The 20,216-nt window shown below is 49.6% G+C and overlaps 1 protein-coding gene across 1 annotated transcript in view; it reads right to left on the bottom strand.

The window, feature by feature from the left end:
* Positions 1–14,274: 14,274 nt before the first annotated feature.
* The window catches only part of TDRD10 (tudor domain containing 10), a 46,809-nt gene continuing 40,867 nt past the window's right edge, over positions 14,275–20,216 (bottom strand). Inside the window, exons 7-9 of the mRNA XM_015419099.1 lie at positions 18,217–18,362; positions 14,714–14,879; positions 14,275–14,289 (exon numbers count right to left, since the gene is read on the bottom strand). Coding sequence (XP_015274585.1) covers positions 14,275–14,289; positions 14,714–14,879; positions 18,217–18,362 — 327 coding nt within the window. The remainder of the gene's footprint in view (positions 14,290–14,713; positions 14,880–18,216; positions 18,363–20,216) is intronic.

Here is a 20,216-nt window from a genome sequence, read left to right as displayed (position 1 = left end):
CTTTTTTTTTTTTTTTTTGGTTACAGTGTATGATGGATGTGTATGGGAAAATGTATCTTTCGAAAAACAATTACATTTGTTAATTTGAAGGGGAAAAAAAAACAAAAAACAAAAACAGAGTCAATCTTTTCTTTTTTAGGGGGGGGGGGGTCGTGGTGTATAGGGGGAAATGTCCTCCTCCTGTTCGTCTACCTTCCTCTCTTCCCTTTCATATACTCCGGTATTGGGAAAAGGGAGAGCGGAGGTGGTAGAGGCCTGGGTAGCGTTCTGCTGAAGAGCGGGTTTAAGCTCCTAGTTGCTGACCTGTGTCATCTGCCCCGAGTTGGTGTGGCGATCGAGGGGGTGACATGACAGAGGTTTACAAAATTGTGCATGGGACGGAGAAGGCAGAGAAAGAAGTACTTTTCGGTCTTCCTCGCAATACAAGAACTGGTGGGCACTCCATGAAATTAATGAGCAGTAGGCTTAGAATAGATCAAAGGACGTCCTTCTTCACCCAAAGAGTGATTAAAATGTGGAATTCACTGCCACCGGAATTGATAGTGGCTCAAGTGGTTAAGACGCTGAACTGCAGGCTGTGGAAGGTCAGTAGCTCAGCAGTTCAAGACCCAGGTGCCGCATGACGGAGTGAGCTCCCGTCTCTAGTTCCAGCTCCTGCCAACCTAGCAGTTTGAAACAAGAAATTGCAAGTAGATAAATAGGGACCACTTCGGTGGGAAGGTGACGGCGTTCCATGTGCCTTGGTGTTTAGTCACGCCGGCCACATGACCATGGAAACGTCTTTGGACAGCGCTGGCTCTTCGGCATTGAAACGGAGATGAGCACCGCAACCCTAGAGTCGGATTCGACTGGCTTTCGAGCAAGGGAACCTTTACCTTTTACCAGCATAGACTTCAAGAGGGGATTGGATAAACATCTGGAACAGAGGTCCATCAGTGGCTCTTAGCCACAAGGGATAGATGGAACACACTGTCTGGGGTAGGGATGTTGTGTCTTCTTGGTGCTTGGGGGGGCAAGAGTGGGAGGGCTTCTGGAGCTCTGGCCCTGCTGGTGGACCTTCTGATGGCACCTAATTTCTGGCCACCGTGTGACACAGAGTTGGACTGGATGGGCCATTGGCCTGATCCAACATTGGCTTCTCTTATGTTCTCTTGCGTTATGTTCTTGGTGCGCAACAGTGGGGAGGGCTTCCGGTGTTCTGGCCCCACTGGTGGACCTCCTGATGGCACTTGGGGTTTGGCCAGTGTGTGACCCGGTGTTGGACTGGATGGGCCATTGGCCTGATCCAACATGGCGTGCGTTATGTTCTTAACCTCTGGCCCAAGGTGACAGGACGTAGCCCAATCTCGCCAGATCTTAGAAGCTAAGCAGGATCTGTACTTGGATGGGAGACCACCAAGGAAGGGTCTGCCGAAGAAACCATCTCTGCCTCTCACTTACCTTGAAAGCCCCTTGCTGGGGTACCTGTAAGCAAGTTGTCGTCAAGTCCCAGTCAATTTACAGTGGCACCGTAGGGTTTCAATCAAAGCAAGAGACATTCAGAAGTCATTTGCAATTGCTTATCTCTGTCGGGATGTCCAATGCTCCCTCTAAGCTGTGGAGTCTTGTGAGCAAAAAACCCTACTTTCTGAGCTACTGGCATTAAAGTTGTCAGCGAGGCATTTGGCTACTGCATGAATTAGTTTCCTCTGGAGCCATCCTTGAGCTAAGACAAAAAGGTGTGAGCTGGAGGCTAAAAAAACTGTGAGCTAGCTCACACTAACTCAGCTTAGAGGGAACACTGGATGCTTCCCTCCTTGGGGGGGGGGGTCTCCCATCCAAGTACCAACCAGGCCTGACCCTGCTTAGTGCTGAAGATCTGACAAGACCGGGCCATCCAGGTGAGGGCTGAAGCCCCGCCCGGTTCCACAGCCCAGGTCTTGTCTGTCATGCAAGATTGCCTTCATGGTCCTTTCCTGATTTTGCCTCTCCAGAGTGATAACGACTAGGAACCTTGAACTTCTAAGGGAAAGCAAAGATTCTTCAGGCTGCTGCAGTTGGTGGCCATGTCTAAAGCCCATGGCGGTCCTGTGCTTACCATGCCTGGGCCAGTCTGGTGTAGCAGTTAGGAACACGGACTCTAATCTTGGAGAAGAAGAAGAAGGAGATTGGATTTATACCCCGTCCTTCACTTACAAACTCCTTTCCCTCCCCCTCCCCACAACAGACACCCTGTGAGGTGGGTGGGGCTGAGAGAGCTCTGACGCAAACTGCTCTTTTTCAAGGACAGCTGTGACAGAGCTTGTGACTGGCCCAAGGCCATCCAGCCAGGTGCGAGTGGAGGAGTGGGGAATCAAACCCGGTTCTCCCAGATTAGAGTCCGCACACTTAACCACTACACCAAACTGGCTTTTGATTCCCCCACTCCTCCCCATGCAGCTGCTGGAGTGACCTTGAGTCAGTCACAAGTTCAGAGCTGTTCTCTCAAGGGCAGTCTTCGAAAGAGCTCTCTCAGCCCCACTGACTTCACAGGGTGTCTGTTGTGGGGAGGGGAAGGGAAAGGAGTTTGTAAGCCGCTCTGAGACTCCTTTGGGTAGTGAAGGGTGGGGTATAAATCCAATCTCTTCCGCTTCTGTATCGTTGGGGCAAATGCTGTTCTAATGCCACTACCCTTCCAGGATTGAGTCTAAACGCAAAGAGTAGATGGCAGCGCGCACACATTGAGAACGAGAGGTCCTTTAGGCTTCCGGCCACCGTACACAAACCTTTGACGCAGCCCAAAAGCTACACCCACTCGTCCCATCTGTGAGACATCTACACGGTGAAGCAGTGTGGATCCGAAGCTCCCATTGGTGGAACGTGCCGCTGTCAAGTCACAGTGGGCTTCTGTCAACCCTGTAGGGTCTTCAAGGCAAGGGAGGAGCAGAGATGGTTTGCCGCTGCCTGCCTCTTATGTAGCAACCCTGGACTTCCCTGGTGGTCTCCCCTCCAAATTATCAGGGCCCGCCCTGCTCAGCTTCCGAGATTGGAATCGCCTAGTTTAAAATCAGAAGGCTCCAATTAGAGTTGCCGTTTCCCCGGTTGGGTAAAGGGATCCCCCCCCCGAGAAGCCCCTCCCAGCAATGTCACCTGGGAGTGATGTCACTATGTTTCCAACACTCTAGGTTTGGGGCAAACCTCTATGGTTTTGAGGCCCAAAAAACCCGTAAGAGTTTTGCTCAAAACCTAGTGTCCTCCCCAGTGTCAGAAATGTGATGATGTCACTTCCGGGTGATGACACTGCAGCGCATGCACCTGGTCTACAGGAAGGGCCGGGAGTCTCCCCACCCTGACCGCCAGGCCGGACCTGGTAACCCAAGCTCCAACGGGACCTCCCTGTGAGCCCTCTGTCCGCACAAGGTGTTGTGAATGGCCATCCAGAAGGGGCAAGGGAGATCAGAAAGTGCCCTGTGAGGTTTTCAAGGCAAGAGAGGAACAGAGGTGGTTTTGCCCTTGCCTGCCTCTGCATAGCAACCCTGGACTTCCTTACAGGTCACCCGTCCAAGCGCTAACCAGGTGTGACCCTGCACGGCTTTCAAAGTCGGGGCTGAGCCACAAATCTTGGGGCACCTAAAGATGGACAGGTTGATCCCAGCAGAACTTGCGTCATCCACAGAACGAGCCTGTTCTTTACGCTGCTCCAAGCCCTGTTTTTGTTTGAAACTTGAACAGCCTTCATAGAATCAGAGAGTCGGAAGGGATCTCCAGGGTCGTCTAATCCAAGCCCCTGCACAATGCAGGGAATTCACAAACACCTCCCCCCTCACACACACCCAGTGGCCCCTGTTCCATGCCCAGAAGATGGCAAAAAACCCTCCAGGATCCCCAGCAAAACTGGCCTGGAGGAAAATTGCTTCCTGATCCCAAACTGGCGATCACCATTTCCCTGGGCGTGTAATAAAAAGGGCCACGAGAACTAAAGACTGATGCAAACCTCCCTGCCTTCCCTCACATGATCTGCCCAAGTTCACACAATCAGCATGGCTGTCAGATGGCCATCGAGCCTCTGCTTGAAAACCTCCAAAGAGGGAGAGCCCCCCCACCTCCCGAGGAAGCCTCTTCCACTGAAGAACCCCTCTGACTGTCAGGAAGTTCTTCCTAATGTTTAGCTGAAAACTCTTCTGATTTAATGTCAACCTGTGGTTCTGGTCCGACCTTCTGGGGCAACAGAAAACAACTCTGCATCACCATCCTCTATATGGCAGCCCTTCAAGTACTTGAAGATGGTGGTCCTATCACCTTCTCAGTCCTCTCCTTTCCAAGCTAAACATACCCGGCTCCTCCAGCCTTTCCTTGTGGGACTTGGTCTCCAGACCCCTCACCGTCTTCGTCGCTTTCTGGAAAGCTTGTCTATATCCTTTGTAGATTGTGGAGTCCAAAACTGAACACGATACTCTAGGTGAGGTCTAACCAGAGCAGAGTAAAGCGATACCATCACTTCAGGTGATCTGGACACTATGCTTCTGTTGATACAGCCAGAAATGGCATTTGCCTTTTGAGCTACCGCATCACACTGCCGACTCATGTTCAATGTCAATCTCACTTTCCCGACATACATGTGGCCCTAGATTAGGATCGTTTGGAATTAGCATTGTAAGCCGCTCAGAGCCCCTTGGGGGGGGGGGGGTGAGCGGGATAGAAAGTTGAATGAAATTAAATAAATAAAAATAATGTACGGTCTAAGACACCTAGATCGTTTTCCCACATGCTACTGCCAAGACAAGTCTCCCCTCATCCTATAATTAGGCACTTGATTTTTCCTACCTAATTGCAGAACTTTACATTTATCCCCACTGATATTCATTTTATTTGCTTCCCTATGAGTGTTTCCAGAAATGCAAAACAGAAAGCTAATCAGCTCCCCCCCCCCCCCCTTCCCCCATTTAAAAGTAGCAGGTTGTAAGACTAGGCAAAACCCGGCAGGTTCTTCTTCATATAACCCACCCCCTTCAAAAAAAAAAAGACAAACCAAGACATTCCGGGCACAAAATTTTATTAAACTAACCCACAAACTAATGAACCACCTCACCTACAAACAAATCAGTTGATCCTAAATGCAACTTTCCCCCCCAATCGCTTCTGCCCTCCGTAGTCTCTCGCTGTTGGACAACTCACGCTGAGGGGGGGGGGGGGGGCGCACAACCAAAGACGTCCAATGCAGAGCACTCCCTAAGCATCCTTCAAGAATTTTATTAAAGAAAAGGATACTTGGGGGCTGGGTTCCAAACAGCTACAGAAGCAAATCCATGAAGTAAAATATAGCAGAGAGACCCCCCTGCTCGACAATTGTGGGAGAGAGAGAAAATGTCAAAACTTTTAGCACGGGAGCCGGGTGCGAAATCCTGTCCATTGGAACCTTCAACTTAAAAAACAAAACAAAACAGCAATGTCATGATCCCAGCTGAAAATTCTTCGAAGACCTTTCTCCTAGTTTGTCTTGGTGAACCTCAAGATGTGGATCTGTGAAGGAAATCAAGAGGAAAAGAACATTTCCTTATTATTTATTTATTTATACTTATATTTATACCCCGCCCACCCTGTAAACAGGCTCTGGGCGGCTTACATGGCCTAAGGAATCTTCTTTGATCTTTGACAGGGACAGGGAAAATGATGTGATTTCAAATGATTCTTTGATCTTTGACAGGGACAGGGAAAATGATGTGATTTCAAATGATTTCAAATGATTCTTATGTCTTCAGTGCAGCACCTGAAGAGAAGCCTATGATAGGCCCGGATCCGGTGACTCATAAAACATGTCTTTTGCTGGGCGGTCTTGTGTCCTGACCACTCTACTGTTCCTGCAAGATAGTGCCCCTCTTGTTGAAGAGGGAAGCTTCCAATGGTAGGATTCCAATGTCCCCTTTCGCTGGGTTTATACTTAGCTGCCTCTCAGTGTGCACAGAGATGAGTGTGGCCTATGTGAGGCTCCTATATTAAATTCTCCCTGCTACTTTGACAGGCCTTCATTGATCCTTTTCAAAGCAACCTGCCTGAATCCCCACCCCCTTCCCCCCGTTTTACTAAGATTGTCAGCTCTGTTCAGCTTCCACTGTTGCGTTTCCTGGCATTTTGACACATCTATACGTGACACCGTGAACAAGACTGTTGTTTTGCTGTGTCTTTTACTTTTCAAGGGATGCCCGGGCTTAGTTTTCCTATCTAGTACTAAACCCACATGCCACCAAACTGAGACCAGCCATGAGCAGACTCTGCCTTACCTTGTATTCCACTGCCTTCTCCCACGCCCGCCTGAATTCCAGGAAACCATCGACAAAACCTTTTAACACCTCTCCCGTTTACATGCTTTCACCTCCCACCTGGAGCCAACCAGATCCCTCCGTTGTCGGGTACCCGACTGTTCCTGCGTGACCAGGGTCTCGCAATATCTTCGCCGCTAGTACACCTCGTGACTATTTCCACAGGCTGCCCTGCCACTGCAGGTTCCTTGGTTTAATTTCAGCACACTGCTAAGCATTTTCCAAAGATTTCTTGAGACGTCCATGCTCCTGTTCCACAAACTCTCACTCTTTGGCACCTTCAGTCGGTTTTGTGACAGCTGACAAAACACCCCGCGATCCCGCGGCCTCCTCCGGCTACCTTTGTTGACTGTCGGTAGACAGGCTTTCTTGTATCCATTACTCCTGCCCAGGGCTTTTTTTGTAGAAAAAGTCCAGCAGGAACTCATTAGCATAATAGGCCACACCCAAAATCAGAAACCTATTAGCATATTAGGCCACACCCCTGAGTGCACCACTCATTAGCATATTAGGCCACACCCCCATGTTACCAGGAGTGTGGTAATCCAGCCACACCCACGTTATTCTGTTTACCTTGTTTGTTGTCAAAACCCAGGGCCTTTTTTTGGAGCAGGGACTCCTTTGCATGTTAGGCCACACACCCCTGATGTTGCCAATCCTAATGAGTTTCTGCTGTTGGGTGTGGCCTATTATGCTAATGAGTTCCTGCTGGGCGTGGCCAACTTGGGAGCCAGCCGGAACTCCATTCCTGTGCGTCCCTGCCCCAAAATAGCCCTGCTTCTGCCTATCGTAGAAGCGAGCTCGGTGCTCTTCGCCCTGATCCACCTTACCCTCCCACTTTCACCTGGACAAGGTGATCTTACTCAGCTCCTCCCGTCTCAACTAAGGTGTCATTCCAACGGTCTTCTTTGAAAATCCCTCCACGGAGGCTGAAAGAGAGCTGCATGCCGCCCATGCCTTCGCTTTTTACTTGTGCAAAGCAGCTGCCTTCTGCAAAGACCCTTGGCCTGTTACTCTCTTGTGGTGGCAAGCACCAATGGCTCCAGAGCCAGCGCGGGGTTGCGGCTACAGTGTCAGAATAGGATCCAGGGGATCCAGATTCCAATCTCCTCTCTGCCACAGAAGCTCGCTGGGTGACCTTAGGACAAGTCACATGCTCTCAGCCTAACTGACCTCATGGGATTGTTGTGAGGCTGAAACATAGGATGATGTAAACCACTTGGGGTACCAACTGGGGAGAAAGGTGGCATATGAATTAATTTTGAAAATACGCACTCAGCGTTTAGGTAATGAGCTACCGTCCTGCATTTTCCCTATGGAGAAAGCTCAAAGCGCTTGGGGCTCTTTAGCTTGGAGAAACGACAGCTGAGGGGTGACATGATTGAGATCTACAAGATTATGCATGGGATAGAGCAGGTCGAGAAAGAAGTACTTTTCTCCCTTTCTCACAATACAAGAACTCGTGGGCACTCCATGAAATGGCTGAGTGGTCGGGTTAGAACAGATAAAAGGAAGTACTTCTTCACCCAAAGAGTGATTAACACTTGGAATTCACTGCCACAGGAAGTGGTGGTGGCTACAAGCATGGACGGCTTCGAGAGGGGATTGGATAAACACAAGGAGCAGAGGTCCATCAGTCGCTATTAGCCACAAGGTATAGATGGGAACTCTCGGTCTGGGGCAAGTGATGCTCTGTCTTCTTGGTGCTTGGGGGGGGGGGCAACAGTGGGAGGGCTTCTGGAGTTCTGGCCCTGCTGGTGGACCTCCTGATGGCACCTGGTATTTTTGACCACTGTGTGACACAGAGTGTTGGACTGGAGGGGCCATCGGCCTGATCCAACATTGGCTTATCTTATGTGTCCTTATTTCCTTCTGCTGTCAGCCTCTGAAATCACCAAAGCCACGGCAAGCTCTGTGGCAATGCAAAGATGACTTCTCAAAAAACACTGGCTGCAAGGGGACTCCCTCCCAATTTATTTCAGGAGAGTGGTGTCAGCACTCGGACATTAAGAGGAGGAAAACCCCACTTCTATGGAACATCCATCTCTCCCCACCTACCCAATACCAAATATCCCGCAGAATACTGTGACACTCTTTACATAACGTCCTACCTCCATCTGCGACTGCTGTATCACCCTCCCTTCCAAGATTTGACGGACCACGATTTGAGGAGGGAAAATGCCTACAGGAGACAGAAAAAAAACCCAAAAATAAATAAATGAGGGGGCGGGAGAGGATTCTGGCTTTGGCTTCACTGTTCTAAAACTGCTCATTTGGCTTGGAAGAAAAAAGCAGGGCGGTTAAAAAAAAAAAATTCATAATCTGCCTGCCGACGGTAGCTTGTGCCATCCACGTGACAGCAAGGACACAACAAAGTTAAAAAAAAGAAAAGAAAAAGGACAAATCAGTACATTTAAAGCTCAGCATCACATTCGCTCAAAAGCCCACGGAAACGGCGACGTTTTAACCTGGTGCTGACAAGCCACGTGGGCTCCAGACCAGCTGAACATGCAGCAGAATCTACACAAGCAAGGCGCTACCACCAAAAAGGTCCTATCCCCCGTGGCCAAATGCTAATTGTGTTAAACATGATTTCAAGATGGAGGGACTCACAGGGCCAAGTACAATCACTTTACAGGTTGCCTCTGGCTCCTGAGCTAAGATCTTAATCCAAATTGTTTTTCGACTGGGGCCCACTCCACGAGGTCAGCAACAGTAGACGAACCTGGCAAAAACGCATCTGTTAAAACCCATCTGTGGTGTTAACCTGGCAAACCAGGCAAAAACGCATCTGTTAATACCCATCTATATATCTAATGGCGACGTGTGGCTCCCGCTTACGGATATCTAAATCTGTAGATCGGGGCTACAACAATGCTAAACGGATTTTCCTGCTACCTTGAGGCGACCCCCCCCCCCCCCCGCTTCCAAATGTCTCTGGCCGGCTTGCAGAAAAATCTGAAAACCTTTAAAAAAATACCCTCTGAGGCAGGCCTGTATCTACAGTGGGGCATTTTGGGGCTCCACCCCCACAACAGCTGCCGCCCCTCTCCCCCCTCCTGTGACATTCAAAGGGCCTCCAGCTGATCAGCAGGTGCACGTGGCCCGCCAATCAGCTGGAGGGCCCTTTAAGTCTTGCAGCCGCCCTCCTCCCTCCCCTCCTCCAAGATTTAAAGCAGGGGTGTCGAACTCATTTGTTATGAGGGCCGGATCTGACATACATGAGACCTTTGTTGGGCCAGGCCGTGTGTGTCACAAAATGTAACGCCAGGTAGCAGAGATATAAACTTTATAAAGGATACAAACACAAAGGGTTGTTTTTTTTTAACTTAAAACAAAAACATGCTTAAAACATGAGCACTCTTGCCATATTTTGTTTATCTAACCGTGTCTGATAACTGACACCTCTTGCTCTGAGTTACTGCATCAAAATGTCTGTGCTGTTGCAGTCTTGAGTCTGCTCTTCAGGTCAATGTTCCCTCTAAGCTGTGGAGTCTTGTGAGCAAAAATTCTACTTTGTGAGCTACTGGCATTAAAGTTGTGAGCGAGTGATTCGGCCGCTGCATAAATTAGTTTCCCCTGGAGCCCTCCTTCCTGAGCTAAGACAAAAAATGTGTGAGCTGGAGGCTAAAAAACTGTGAGCTAGCTCACACTAGCTCAGCTTAGAGGGAACGCTGCTTCAGGTGTGCATCTGTCAGCTGCAAACCTACGATGACGCAGCAGCAGCAGAACTGGAAGACGAAGCAGAAGACAGCCAGTTCTACCGCGGGCCTGACAGAGGCCCTCCGGGGGGGCCTGATCCGGTCCCCCGGGCTGCATGCTTGACACCCCCTGATTTAAAGGGCCCTCCAGCTGATCAGGCTTGCAGAAAAATCGCCGCTTGGAGTCCAAGGAAGGCACGCGGCCACTCCTCTCCCTCCTTCCTCCCCTGCTGCCTCACAACATCTCCCCATGCCCCACCAACCCCACCAACCCAAAATTTCTGGCTACAGGGCTGCTCTGAGGGTCCACTGGCAGTCAACACCAGTAGCTGTTGGGGGGCTGGGCTCAAAAGTGGGGCACAGAGACGCACCAGGCTCAGTGATGGGGGCCACCCACTCGTTCCAGTCCGTTGCCCGACCCACGAGTGCCAAGATTCCCTTCAACTGTAGAACTTAAGGCGGCCAAGGCCAGTGTTCCCTCTAAGCTGAGTTAGTGTGAGCTAGCTCACAGTTTTTTAGCCTCCGGCTCACACGTTTTTGTCTTCGGTCAGGAAGGAGGGCTCCAGAGCAAACTAATTGATGCAGCAGCCAAATCGCTCGCTCACAGCTTTTATGCCAGTAGCTCCCAAAGTAGGATTTTTGCTCACAAGACTCCACAGCTTAGAGGGAGCACTGGCCAGGACCTTGGTGAGTGGCTGCAGAGAAGGGGGCTCCTGAGGATGTGCAGAGTTCTTTCTGGCCCGAAGTCACACCCCCGTCTCAATGTATAAAGGACTTGGCAGAGCCAGCCTCTCCTTAGCCATTGATTTTGGAAGGAATTACACGGAGATGTGGGGGGAATGTTTCTACACAGCCCTCCACCAAAGGGGCAGCCACACACCCCAAGATCAGTTTCATGGTCAACTGTGCCTTCAGGGCAAAGACAACCCTACCCTCTTTGCTGGCTGCGTGGCTCTAAAAAACAGAGGAAGCACATCTTTTTCATAGCACCAACAAGCTGCTGGGTTTTCTTTTAAAATAATCCCTTCCTTTTGAACTCCAGAGTCACCGAGGGCAAACTGATGTCACTGAGGGCGTATTCAGCCCTGACATCGTTTGCCCTTCATGACATCGGCCCACAGCCAAACCTTATTGGCTACTTGTCGAGCTGTACAGTGTGGAGGAAAAGAATGAGTTAAAAAGGAAAGGGGGGGGGATTCAAAGCCCTGAATTCATGCTAGCATATAGGGGAGGGGTAAGGGTCAGGGGAGGGGGAGAATACTCCCTCCGAACAACCCCCTCTAGACTCATGACCAGTGTTCCCTCTAATCTGAGTGAGTGTGAGCTAGGTCACAGTTTTTTAGCCTCCGGCTCACACGTTTTTTCCTTAGCTCAGGAAGAATGGCTCCAGAGCAAACTAATTGATGCAGCAGCCAAATCGTTTGCTCACAACTTTAATGCCAGGAGCTCACAAAGCAGGATTTCTGCTCACAAGACTCCACAGCTTAGAGGGAGCATTGCTCATGACCTTTTCCCCTGAAACCATTCCAGGTCAAACATTTGGCTGAGCCCGATTTCAAAGCGCACCGCCCTGCCTTGCCTGCAAGTGGCACCGAAGAGTCATCAGGTTTCCGCTGTGCGGACGAAATGTCAAACCTTCAAAGCCACACAGAAGCGAGCTGGCTTTTTGGCTCCACAACATTCTTCCTCAGGCTGAGTTTTCATTAAGGGGGGGGGGGGCTAAAGGAGAGGCTGGAATTCTCCTCACAGGCCCTTCATGTCCACCCATCACCATTCCAGTCTCCAACAATGTCCTCCAGCACAATTCGACGCTGATGTTTTGGACATGGGAGGGGTTGATACAGCAGCCAGTATGGCTCCTGAGGTCTATCGAGTCTTTGGACCTGGTTTTGGCAGCCCAAGCATGCTCACTGGTCAGCAGTGGCTACCCAGGACAAGTTCTTGCCCCAAAGAGAGCTCAGAGAAAGCAAGTCAAATTTTCCTAACTACGAGGAGAGGGTTGCATTTGTGACAGGTTCTGTTGCGTGGGTTTCACTGTCCGCACGGGGACCAGCTGAGATAAGATAAAGGTTTCCCTTGCTCGAAAGCCAGTCAAATTCGGCTATAGGGATGCTGTGCTCATCTCCATTTCCAAGCCGAAGAGCCAGCGCTGTCCGAAGACGTTTCCGTGGTCATGGGGCCAGCATGACTAGACGCCGAGGCACACTGAACGCTGTTACCTTCCCACTGAAGCGATATCTATTTATCTGCTTGCAATTTCTTGCTTTCGAACTGCTAGGCTGGCAGGAGCTGGGGCCAGAGACGGGAGCTCACTCCGTCACACGGCACTCGGGTCTCGGTGACCGGCTATTTTTGGGACAGCCTCTTTCTTTCCTGCCTGCCTGCGTAGAGTGTAGACCAATAAACAAAAAAGAACTGTGCACCAACACGGTACACAAAACCCAAATATTCTTCTCATTATAAGCAAATTAATGCACACTTCAATACTGTATGCACACAAGGACTGTACCATACAGATGAATAACACACAAAATATCTTCTTCAGAGGATGTATGGAAGTGTGAGTCTAGTAGTTCCAAGCCACACTATTAAGAACAACTGTTTTAGGTGTTCAAACTGAGTTCACCAAAAATTATTTCACCATACAGATCTTCCTTCTTGCTCTGACGTGAAGGCTAGCTTATTGCAAACGTGTTTTCCCACACACTTTCTCAAAGGACAGATCTGATTACATTTTGTTTCAGGTGTATATTCTGTTACAATTTCAACTGGAAAAAACAAGCTGTATGCAAGCGCGAGTCCGAATCAGTGCTCAAAACACATGGGGGGGGGGGGATTTTTTAGTGCTGATGTCTGTCCTCCTTTCTGAATGTCTCTTTGGAATATTTCACTGCAACTGTAGAATAGAGCACTAAAGCATGATGAGAGTTTTATGGAGAAGAAGAAGAAGAGATTGGATTTATACCCTGCCCTTCACTGCCCAAAGGAGTCTCAGAGCGGCTTACAAACTCCTTTCCCTTCCCCTCCCCACAACAGACACCCTGTGAGGTAAAAGAAGAAGAAGAAAAGAGATTGGATTTATACCCTGCCCTTCACTACCCAAGGGAGTCTCAGAGCGGCTTACAAACTCCTTTCCCTTCCCCCTCTCCACAACAGACACCCTGTGAGGTAAAAGAAGAGGAGGAGATTGGATTTATACCCTGCCCTTCACTACCCAAAGGAGTCTCAGAGCGGTTTACAAACTCCTTTCCCTTCCCCTCCCCACAACAGACACCCTGTGAGGTAAAAGAAGAAGAGAAGAGATTGGATTTATACCCCGCCCTTCACTACCCAAAGGAGTCTCAGAGCGGCTTACAGACTCCTTTCCCTCCCCCCCCCCACAACAGACACCCTGTGAGGGAAAAGAAGAAGAAGAGGAGATTGGATTTATACCCCGCCCTTCACTACCCAAAGGAGTCTCAGAGCGGTTTACAAACTCCTTTCCCTTCCCCCTCCCCACAACAGACACCCTGTGAGGTAAAAGAAGAAGAGAAGAGATTGGATTTATACCCCGCCCTTCACTACCCAAAGGAGTCTCAGAGCGGTTTACAAACTCCTTTCCCTTCCCCCTCCCCACAACAGACACCCTGTGAGGTGGGGGGGCTGAGAGAGCTCTGACAGAAGTTATGTCAGAGACAGAACTTTTTCAAGGACAGCTCTTATCAGAGCTATGGCTTGCCCAAGGTCATCCAGCCAGGTGCAAATGGAGGAGTGGGGAATCAAACCCGGTTCTCCCAGACTAGAGTCCGCGTACTTAACCACTACACCAAACTGATACGATGTTCGCTATCATACTTTATGATGAACGAAACTTAGAAGACATCTTACTGTTCCACAAGGTCCTGTTCAGATGAAGCCAGTCGAAACGGAGTTGTATTCCGGAAAACTTTGTCAACCTGCACCTTTTTGGACCTCCTGTCCTTCTTTGTAACGCCGTCATTTATACATGGTTTGACATCAGCACTTAAAAAAAAAAATCCCCATGTGTTTTGAGCATTGATTCTGAATAGCGCTTGCATACAGCTTGTTTTTTCTTTTTTCTTTAAACCTTTGGAGGTGTGTGTCCGCTGCGGCGGGACTGGCGCGACTCGCGCCGACTTCCTCGAGACCACCCACAGAGGAACGAGGTTCGGGAGTCGCATTTGGGGGCCAGGGAGGACATGGTTCGAAACCACGGAAGGGACGAGCTCGAGTGAACATACGAGACCCTTTACCAGCCGTTGGTACGGGATTCAACGAGGAAGGCACCGAGCGAGCCGCTACCTCTCACACTCCTAAAGCCGGGATACAGAGAACAGAGATACACGTGAAACAGGAAAACACAACTAGGGACCGGGGTGGATGGGAAACACATGGGGAAGATTGTTATTTGTAGCAGATGTTGATTGTGAGACTAATAAAGTGGAGAAACGGAAGGCACCAGAGAGGAAGCTGGAACGGATCGTGAGCAGCAAGAGAGAGAGAGAGGGCGTGCGCACGACCGAAAACCAGGAACGGAAGCTGGTGTATGAGCGGAATACCCGGCCCGTTCGCATTCTGAGGTGCCAGTTTCAAAGCGACAAGCGGTCTCACAACGGCAACGGGACACTCGGGTCTAGGGAGGAACACCAATCGTGACAGTGTGATTCTCCTACTGCATACAATCTCAACTGGGACATGGTCCTCTGAAGCGGATCGTGCTGAAAAAGCTGGGCATACCCGCTGCCTACCTTTGTGGAGCACGAACGGCTGTGCCAAAGGCTGGATCGTCCAGAAGTCATCCTTGTCCAGCCTCCGCAGGGCGTTCAGCGGGACGGTGGCCGAGCGGCCGAAATCCACAAAGAACACCATGGCCAAGTTCCCCACCTTGTCCAAAACCCAGCACCTGGAAGAGAGCAACCGGCCAAAAGGCCATTCCGTTATCTCGGGATCCTGCCCCCGACAGTGATCAGACGGGTGCTCCGGGGAGATTCACAGTGAGATCCTGAAGGAAGCAGCCTGGCCCCAGTGTTCCTCCACAGCCTCCAGAACTCAAAAGGTAGAGTGCTTGAGAACATGGAGGTTTTGTTTAGCTATTATTGCAGTGGAGGAGGGGAGAGCCACACATACTACCCAGGTCACTTTGGGAGCAAGGCAGAATTTTGTAAAAAAAAAATGTAATAGAATACATTCATGACAAAGCGATCGAGGCATGGAACACCTTCTCTATGAAGGCAGGCTACAGGGTTGGGGGCTTTTAAGTTGGGGGGGGGGAAAGACCGCTAATGGGGACAGAATCGAGGTTTATAAATTTATGCACAGGGTGGAGAAAGCGGAGAGGAAACTCTCCTTCCTCCTAATAGTGGAATTCAGGAGCACCCAGTGATGTTGAGGGATAGCAGAGTCAGAAGAATGACAAAAGAAACCATTTCCTTAAGCTGAAGGCGGACGAGAGGAGATCCTTCTTTACTGGGAGAGTGATTAAAACGTCGAATTCAGAGGCTGTCGTGATGGTCACAGGAATGAAGTCTTAAAAGGGGATTAGCCAGATTCATGGAGGACATGTCTGTCAATGGCTACTAGCCCTGGTGGCTGAGGGGAACCTCCACATTCAGAGTCACTAAGCCTCTGAATCCCAGAGCCAGAAGGCAACATTAGGGGAAGGCCTCGGCCTCTCTGCCCTGTTGTTGGCCCCCCAGAGGAACTGGTTGAGGCCACTGCGTGAGAGGGGATGCTGGACTAGATGGTCCCTCACTGGTCTAATCCAGCAGGGCTCTTCTTACAGTCTTATGAGGGGAAGGCCTCGGCCTCTCTGCCCTGTCGTTGGCAGTCCAGAGGAACTGGATGAGGCCACCGTGTGAGGCGGGATGCTGGACTAGATGGACCCTCACTGGTCTGACCCAGCAGGGCTCTTCTTGTGTCCTTAGGAGGGGAAGGCCTCTCTGCCCTGTTGTCAGCCCTCCAGAGAAACTGGTTGAGGGCACTGTGTGAGACAGGATGCTGGACTAGATGGACCACTGGGCTGAAACAGGGCTTTTCTTGTGTTCTTATGAGGGGAAGCCCTCAGCCTCTATGCCAGGGGTGGCCAAACTGTGGCTCGGGAGCCACATGCGGCTCTTTCCCACATATTGTGTGGCTCCCAGCAGGGCGGCTGGGGAAGCTAAATATCATTAGCAAACAAATATCACTGGACAGATAAATATCATTATCAATATCTGCTTTTACCGCTTTTGTTATTATTTCTGGCAGTCTTATTTAATGTTAATAAAGAACAAATCTGCATATTTCCCAGTAAAAACGTGTCGTGTTTGTTCATATCTTCTGGCTCTCAAACATCTGACATTTATTCTATGTGGCTCTTTCATTAAGCAAGTTTGGCCACCCCTGCTCTCTGCCCTCCGGAGGAACTGGCTGAGGCCGCTGTGTGAGGCAGGATGCTGGACTAGATGGACCCTCACTGGTCTGACCCAGCAGGGCTCTTCTGATGTTCTTATGAGGGGAAGGCCTCAGCCTCTCTGCCCTGTTGTTGGCCCTCTAGAGGAACTGGTTGAGGCCACTGTGTGAGATGGGATGCTGGACTAGAGGGACCCTCACTGGTCTGATCCAGCAGGACTCTTCTTATGTTCTTATGAGGGGAAGGCCTCAGCCTCTCTGCCCTGTTGTCGGCCTTCCAAAGGAACTGGCTGAGGCCACTGTGTGAGGCAGGATGCTGGACTAGATGGACCCTCACTGGTCCCATTCAGTAAGGTTCTTCTTATGTTCTTAAAACATAAGAACATAAGAGAAGCCAATGTTGGATCAGGCCAATGGCCCATCCAGTCCAACACTCTGGGTCACACAGTGGCCAAAAATACCAGGTGCCATCAGGAGGTCCAGCAGTGGGGCCAGGACACTAGAAGCCCTCCCACTGTTGCCCCCACCCCCCCAAGCACCAAGAATACACAGCATCACTTGCCCCAGACTGAGAGTTCCCCTCTGCTCCATATGTTTATCTAATTCCCTCTTGAAGCCGTCCATGCTTGTAGCCGCCACCACCTCCTGTGGCAGTGAATTCCATGTGTTAATCACTCTTTGGGTGAAGAAGGACTTCCTTTTATCCGTTCTAACCTGACCGCTCAGCGATTTCAATTAGTGCCCACGAGTTCTTGTATTGTGAGAAAGGGAGAAGATTAACTTATGGAACTCGCTGACACAAGATGTAGCAAGTAACTGCCATGAGCTTCGGTTAATTCTCTTTTCAGAGGTGGCAAATTCATGGAGGAACAAGAAAGGGAAAGAAACTAAACCTAACAAAGAACTCCAAAACCAAGCAAAGGTTAGTGGAAAGGAGGGCCAAAATTAAAACCAACCAGTCTTCAGGTAGCAAAGATCAGTTCCTCTGGAGAAAATGGTAGACTCTGTATCATAACCATAACCAGGGCTAAAAGAGTTGACCTGACGCGTTTCGGCCGAATCGGCCTTCCTCAGAGGTCATACAAATGTGGCTAGATGGTAAATAGTTACATTCATAAATACACAATCAGGAATATATACAAAATACAAATTCAATAAGGACCATAAAGTAAATTGTTCAGAAGTAAAGTAACCAGGCACAGGATAAATATGCACATGAAACCTTTTTAGTGCAATCACTAGCCCAGTGATTATAAAATCCACCTATGGTCCACAAATAACCTTCTTTAATTGTGTTGCCACAATATTCACAAGTAAAATGTAACTATTTACCATCTAGCCACATTTGTATGACCTCTGAGGAAGGCCGATTCGGCCGAAACGCGTCAGGTCAACTCTTTTAGCCCTGGTTATGGTTATGTTTTATATATATATTGGTTGTAATTGGGCCCCTATATATGTTTTAATTTGATATTATCAATAAATACATGTACCTCTTTTTATGAAAAGGTTTTAATTTTGGCCCTCCTTTCCACTAACCTTTGCTTGGTTTTGAAATTCATGGAGGATACATCTTTTCACAGCTTACTGTCCATCAAGGGCCAAACACAGACACAGCGTTCAGAAGAAGTGTGTACTTCTCGGTAACAGCCGTTTGGGGTTGAAGGGGCAACACCACGGAAAGGCTTTGGCTCTGTGCCCCTGCTTTGGGTTTACGGGGACATCTGCTTGCCCACTGCAGTTAACAGCATGCTGGGCCAGATAAACCCAGACCACCTCCCATCTCAGCCTTTCTTGGTCAATCGCCGCTCACCACCCCTCACTCAAGCATTTCCTTGTATTTCTTTCACCTGTTCCAGGCTCCGCCTTCTTTCCCCAGAATGCACTCTGCCATACACCGTGTCCCCCGCTGGACTTCCTGTTTTGTCAGGAAGGGCATCTGGGATTCAACTTCTGCTAAAGCGCTGAACAGCTTCTGCATGTTTCGGAGGCTTTCCTACATTTTGAAGTGAAAACAAGCAAGCAGAACAGCAAGCGCAAGCAATTTCAGCTCCAACTGAAAACTGACCGGCGAGGACACAAAAGCAGACAAAAGTCAGGTTCCCGTCCCTCATGGAGCTCATTCCCAACCTCAAGAAACTCCTCAATACTCCCTTAAAGGAAATGGTTCTTTGGGTTTCAGTTTTCACTAAAAATGGACATGCCAACAGCAACCTCTCAATGCCACCGTCAGCCCTTTCGCTCTCTTCCCACTCCCGTGCCAGTTTACCCAACATTTCATAAACTGGACTAACAACCGTTATGCTTGAATCTAAAGGCAACACAATTTTAAAAAGCCTTTATCCAATGTATCCTATTCTTCAGAAGCAGAACAGAATGCACAAAACTGATATGAGTGTTGGAATTATAACCGTCCTTTGGGGGGAATGATTGCTTTTTGGGGAAGGAGTACTGCCTATATTTCAGAAACTGTTTAGGATTAGGAAGGAAATGGAAAGACAGGTTGCTTACCTGTAACTGGTGATCTTCGAGTGGTCATCTGTGCATTCACACCCTTGGGATACACTGCGCCTGCGCTGAACCTTCTCGGTACCGATAGCTAGCAAAAAGGGATTTTCGCGCCTCTCCCAGGTCACGCGCCGACTCCACTGCGCATGACCAAGGAGGGGCACGCAGATCCCGCCAGTTCCTTCTGACCGCCGCCCAACAGCCTTCAAAGAAACAAGATGAAGGGCCGAGAGCAGAGGGGAAGGAGGGCGGGTGGTGTGAATGCACAGATGACCACTCGAAGATCACCAGTTACAGGTAAGCAACCTGTCTATCTTCTTCGTGGTCTCTGTGCATCACACCCTTGGGAGAATAGCAAGCAATAACTCTTACCTGGAGGAGGGGCCGAGGCCCTACACCTGCGCCGTCTGCAAGATAGACCGACCCAACGCCACACGACGAGTAGACCGGACATCAAGGGCATAATGCTTCACGAAGGTGAGCGGAGTAGCCCAAGTCGCAGCGTTGCAGATGTCCTCCAATGGCATCCCTCTCAGGAAAGCTGTGGAAGCCGCCACCGCCCTTGTAGAGTGGGCGCGAAGTTGACCTGGAAGAGGTCTCTTAGCCAAAGCGTAACATAGCTTGATTACTTCCACAATCCACCTGGACAGCGTCTGGGAAGAGATCTTCTTCCCTAGGGAGGGCATACTGTGAGCAACAAACAAGGCTGGAGACTGACGAAAAGACTTGGTCCTGCCCAAATAGAACAGCAACGCCCTCTTAACATCCAGAGAGTGCAATTTCCGTTCCTCTTCATTGGCAGGAGACGGGAAAAATGACGGCAAAACTATATCTGAACGTAGATGAAACTCCGAAACGACTTTCGGTAAGAAGGAGATGTCCAAAGACAACGACACCCCATGAGGGGAAAAAATCAAGTATGGTGGATCACACCTTAAAGCAGACAACTCACTGACTCGACGAGCAGAAGTAATGGCCACCAGAAACGCAGTCTTGAGCGATAACAACTTTAGAGAGCAAGTGGCCAGTGGTTCGAAGGGTTTTCCCATCAAAAACCGCAAAACTAAAGCCAAATCCCAGGCCGGAGTCGGAGAACGACGGGGAGGGTACAGGCGAATAAGACCTTTACAAAACTGTTTCGTCTGAGGATGCGAGAAAACTGAAAACCCATCAATAGATGGATGAAAAGCTGACACCGCAGCTAAATACACCTTAACTGAAGAAAAACTGAGTCCCAAGTCCATTCTGGACAAAATAAACGCAAAAATAGACCTCAAATCCACTGGCGGAGGAGGTAAATTGGAAGAACTCAAGTACTGTAGGAATAAATCCCACTTCTTTG

This window comes from Gekko japonicus, unplaced genomic scaffold (genome assembly GCF_001447785.1).
Source record: "Gekko japonicus isolate JY-2015 unplaced genomic scaffold, Gekko_japonicus_V1.1 scaffold25, whole genome shotgun sequence".
Taxonomy (NCBI): domain Eukaryota; kingdom Metazoa; phylum Chordata; class Lepidosauria; order Squamata; family Gekkonidae; genus Gekko; species Gekko japonicus.
Note: the sequence above shows the minus strand (reverse complement) of the source record. Positions and strands in the feature narration are given on the sequence as shown.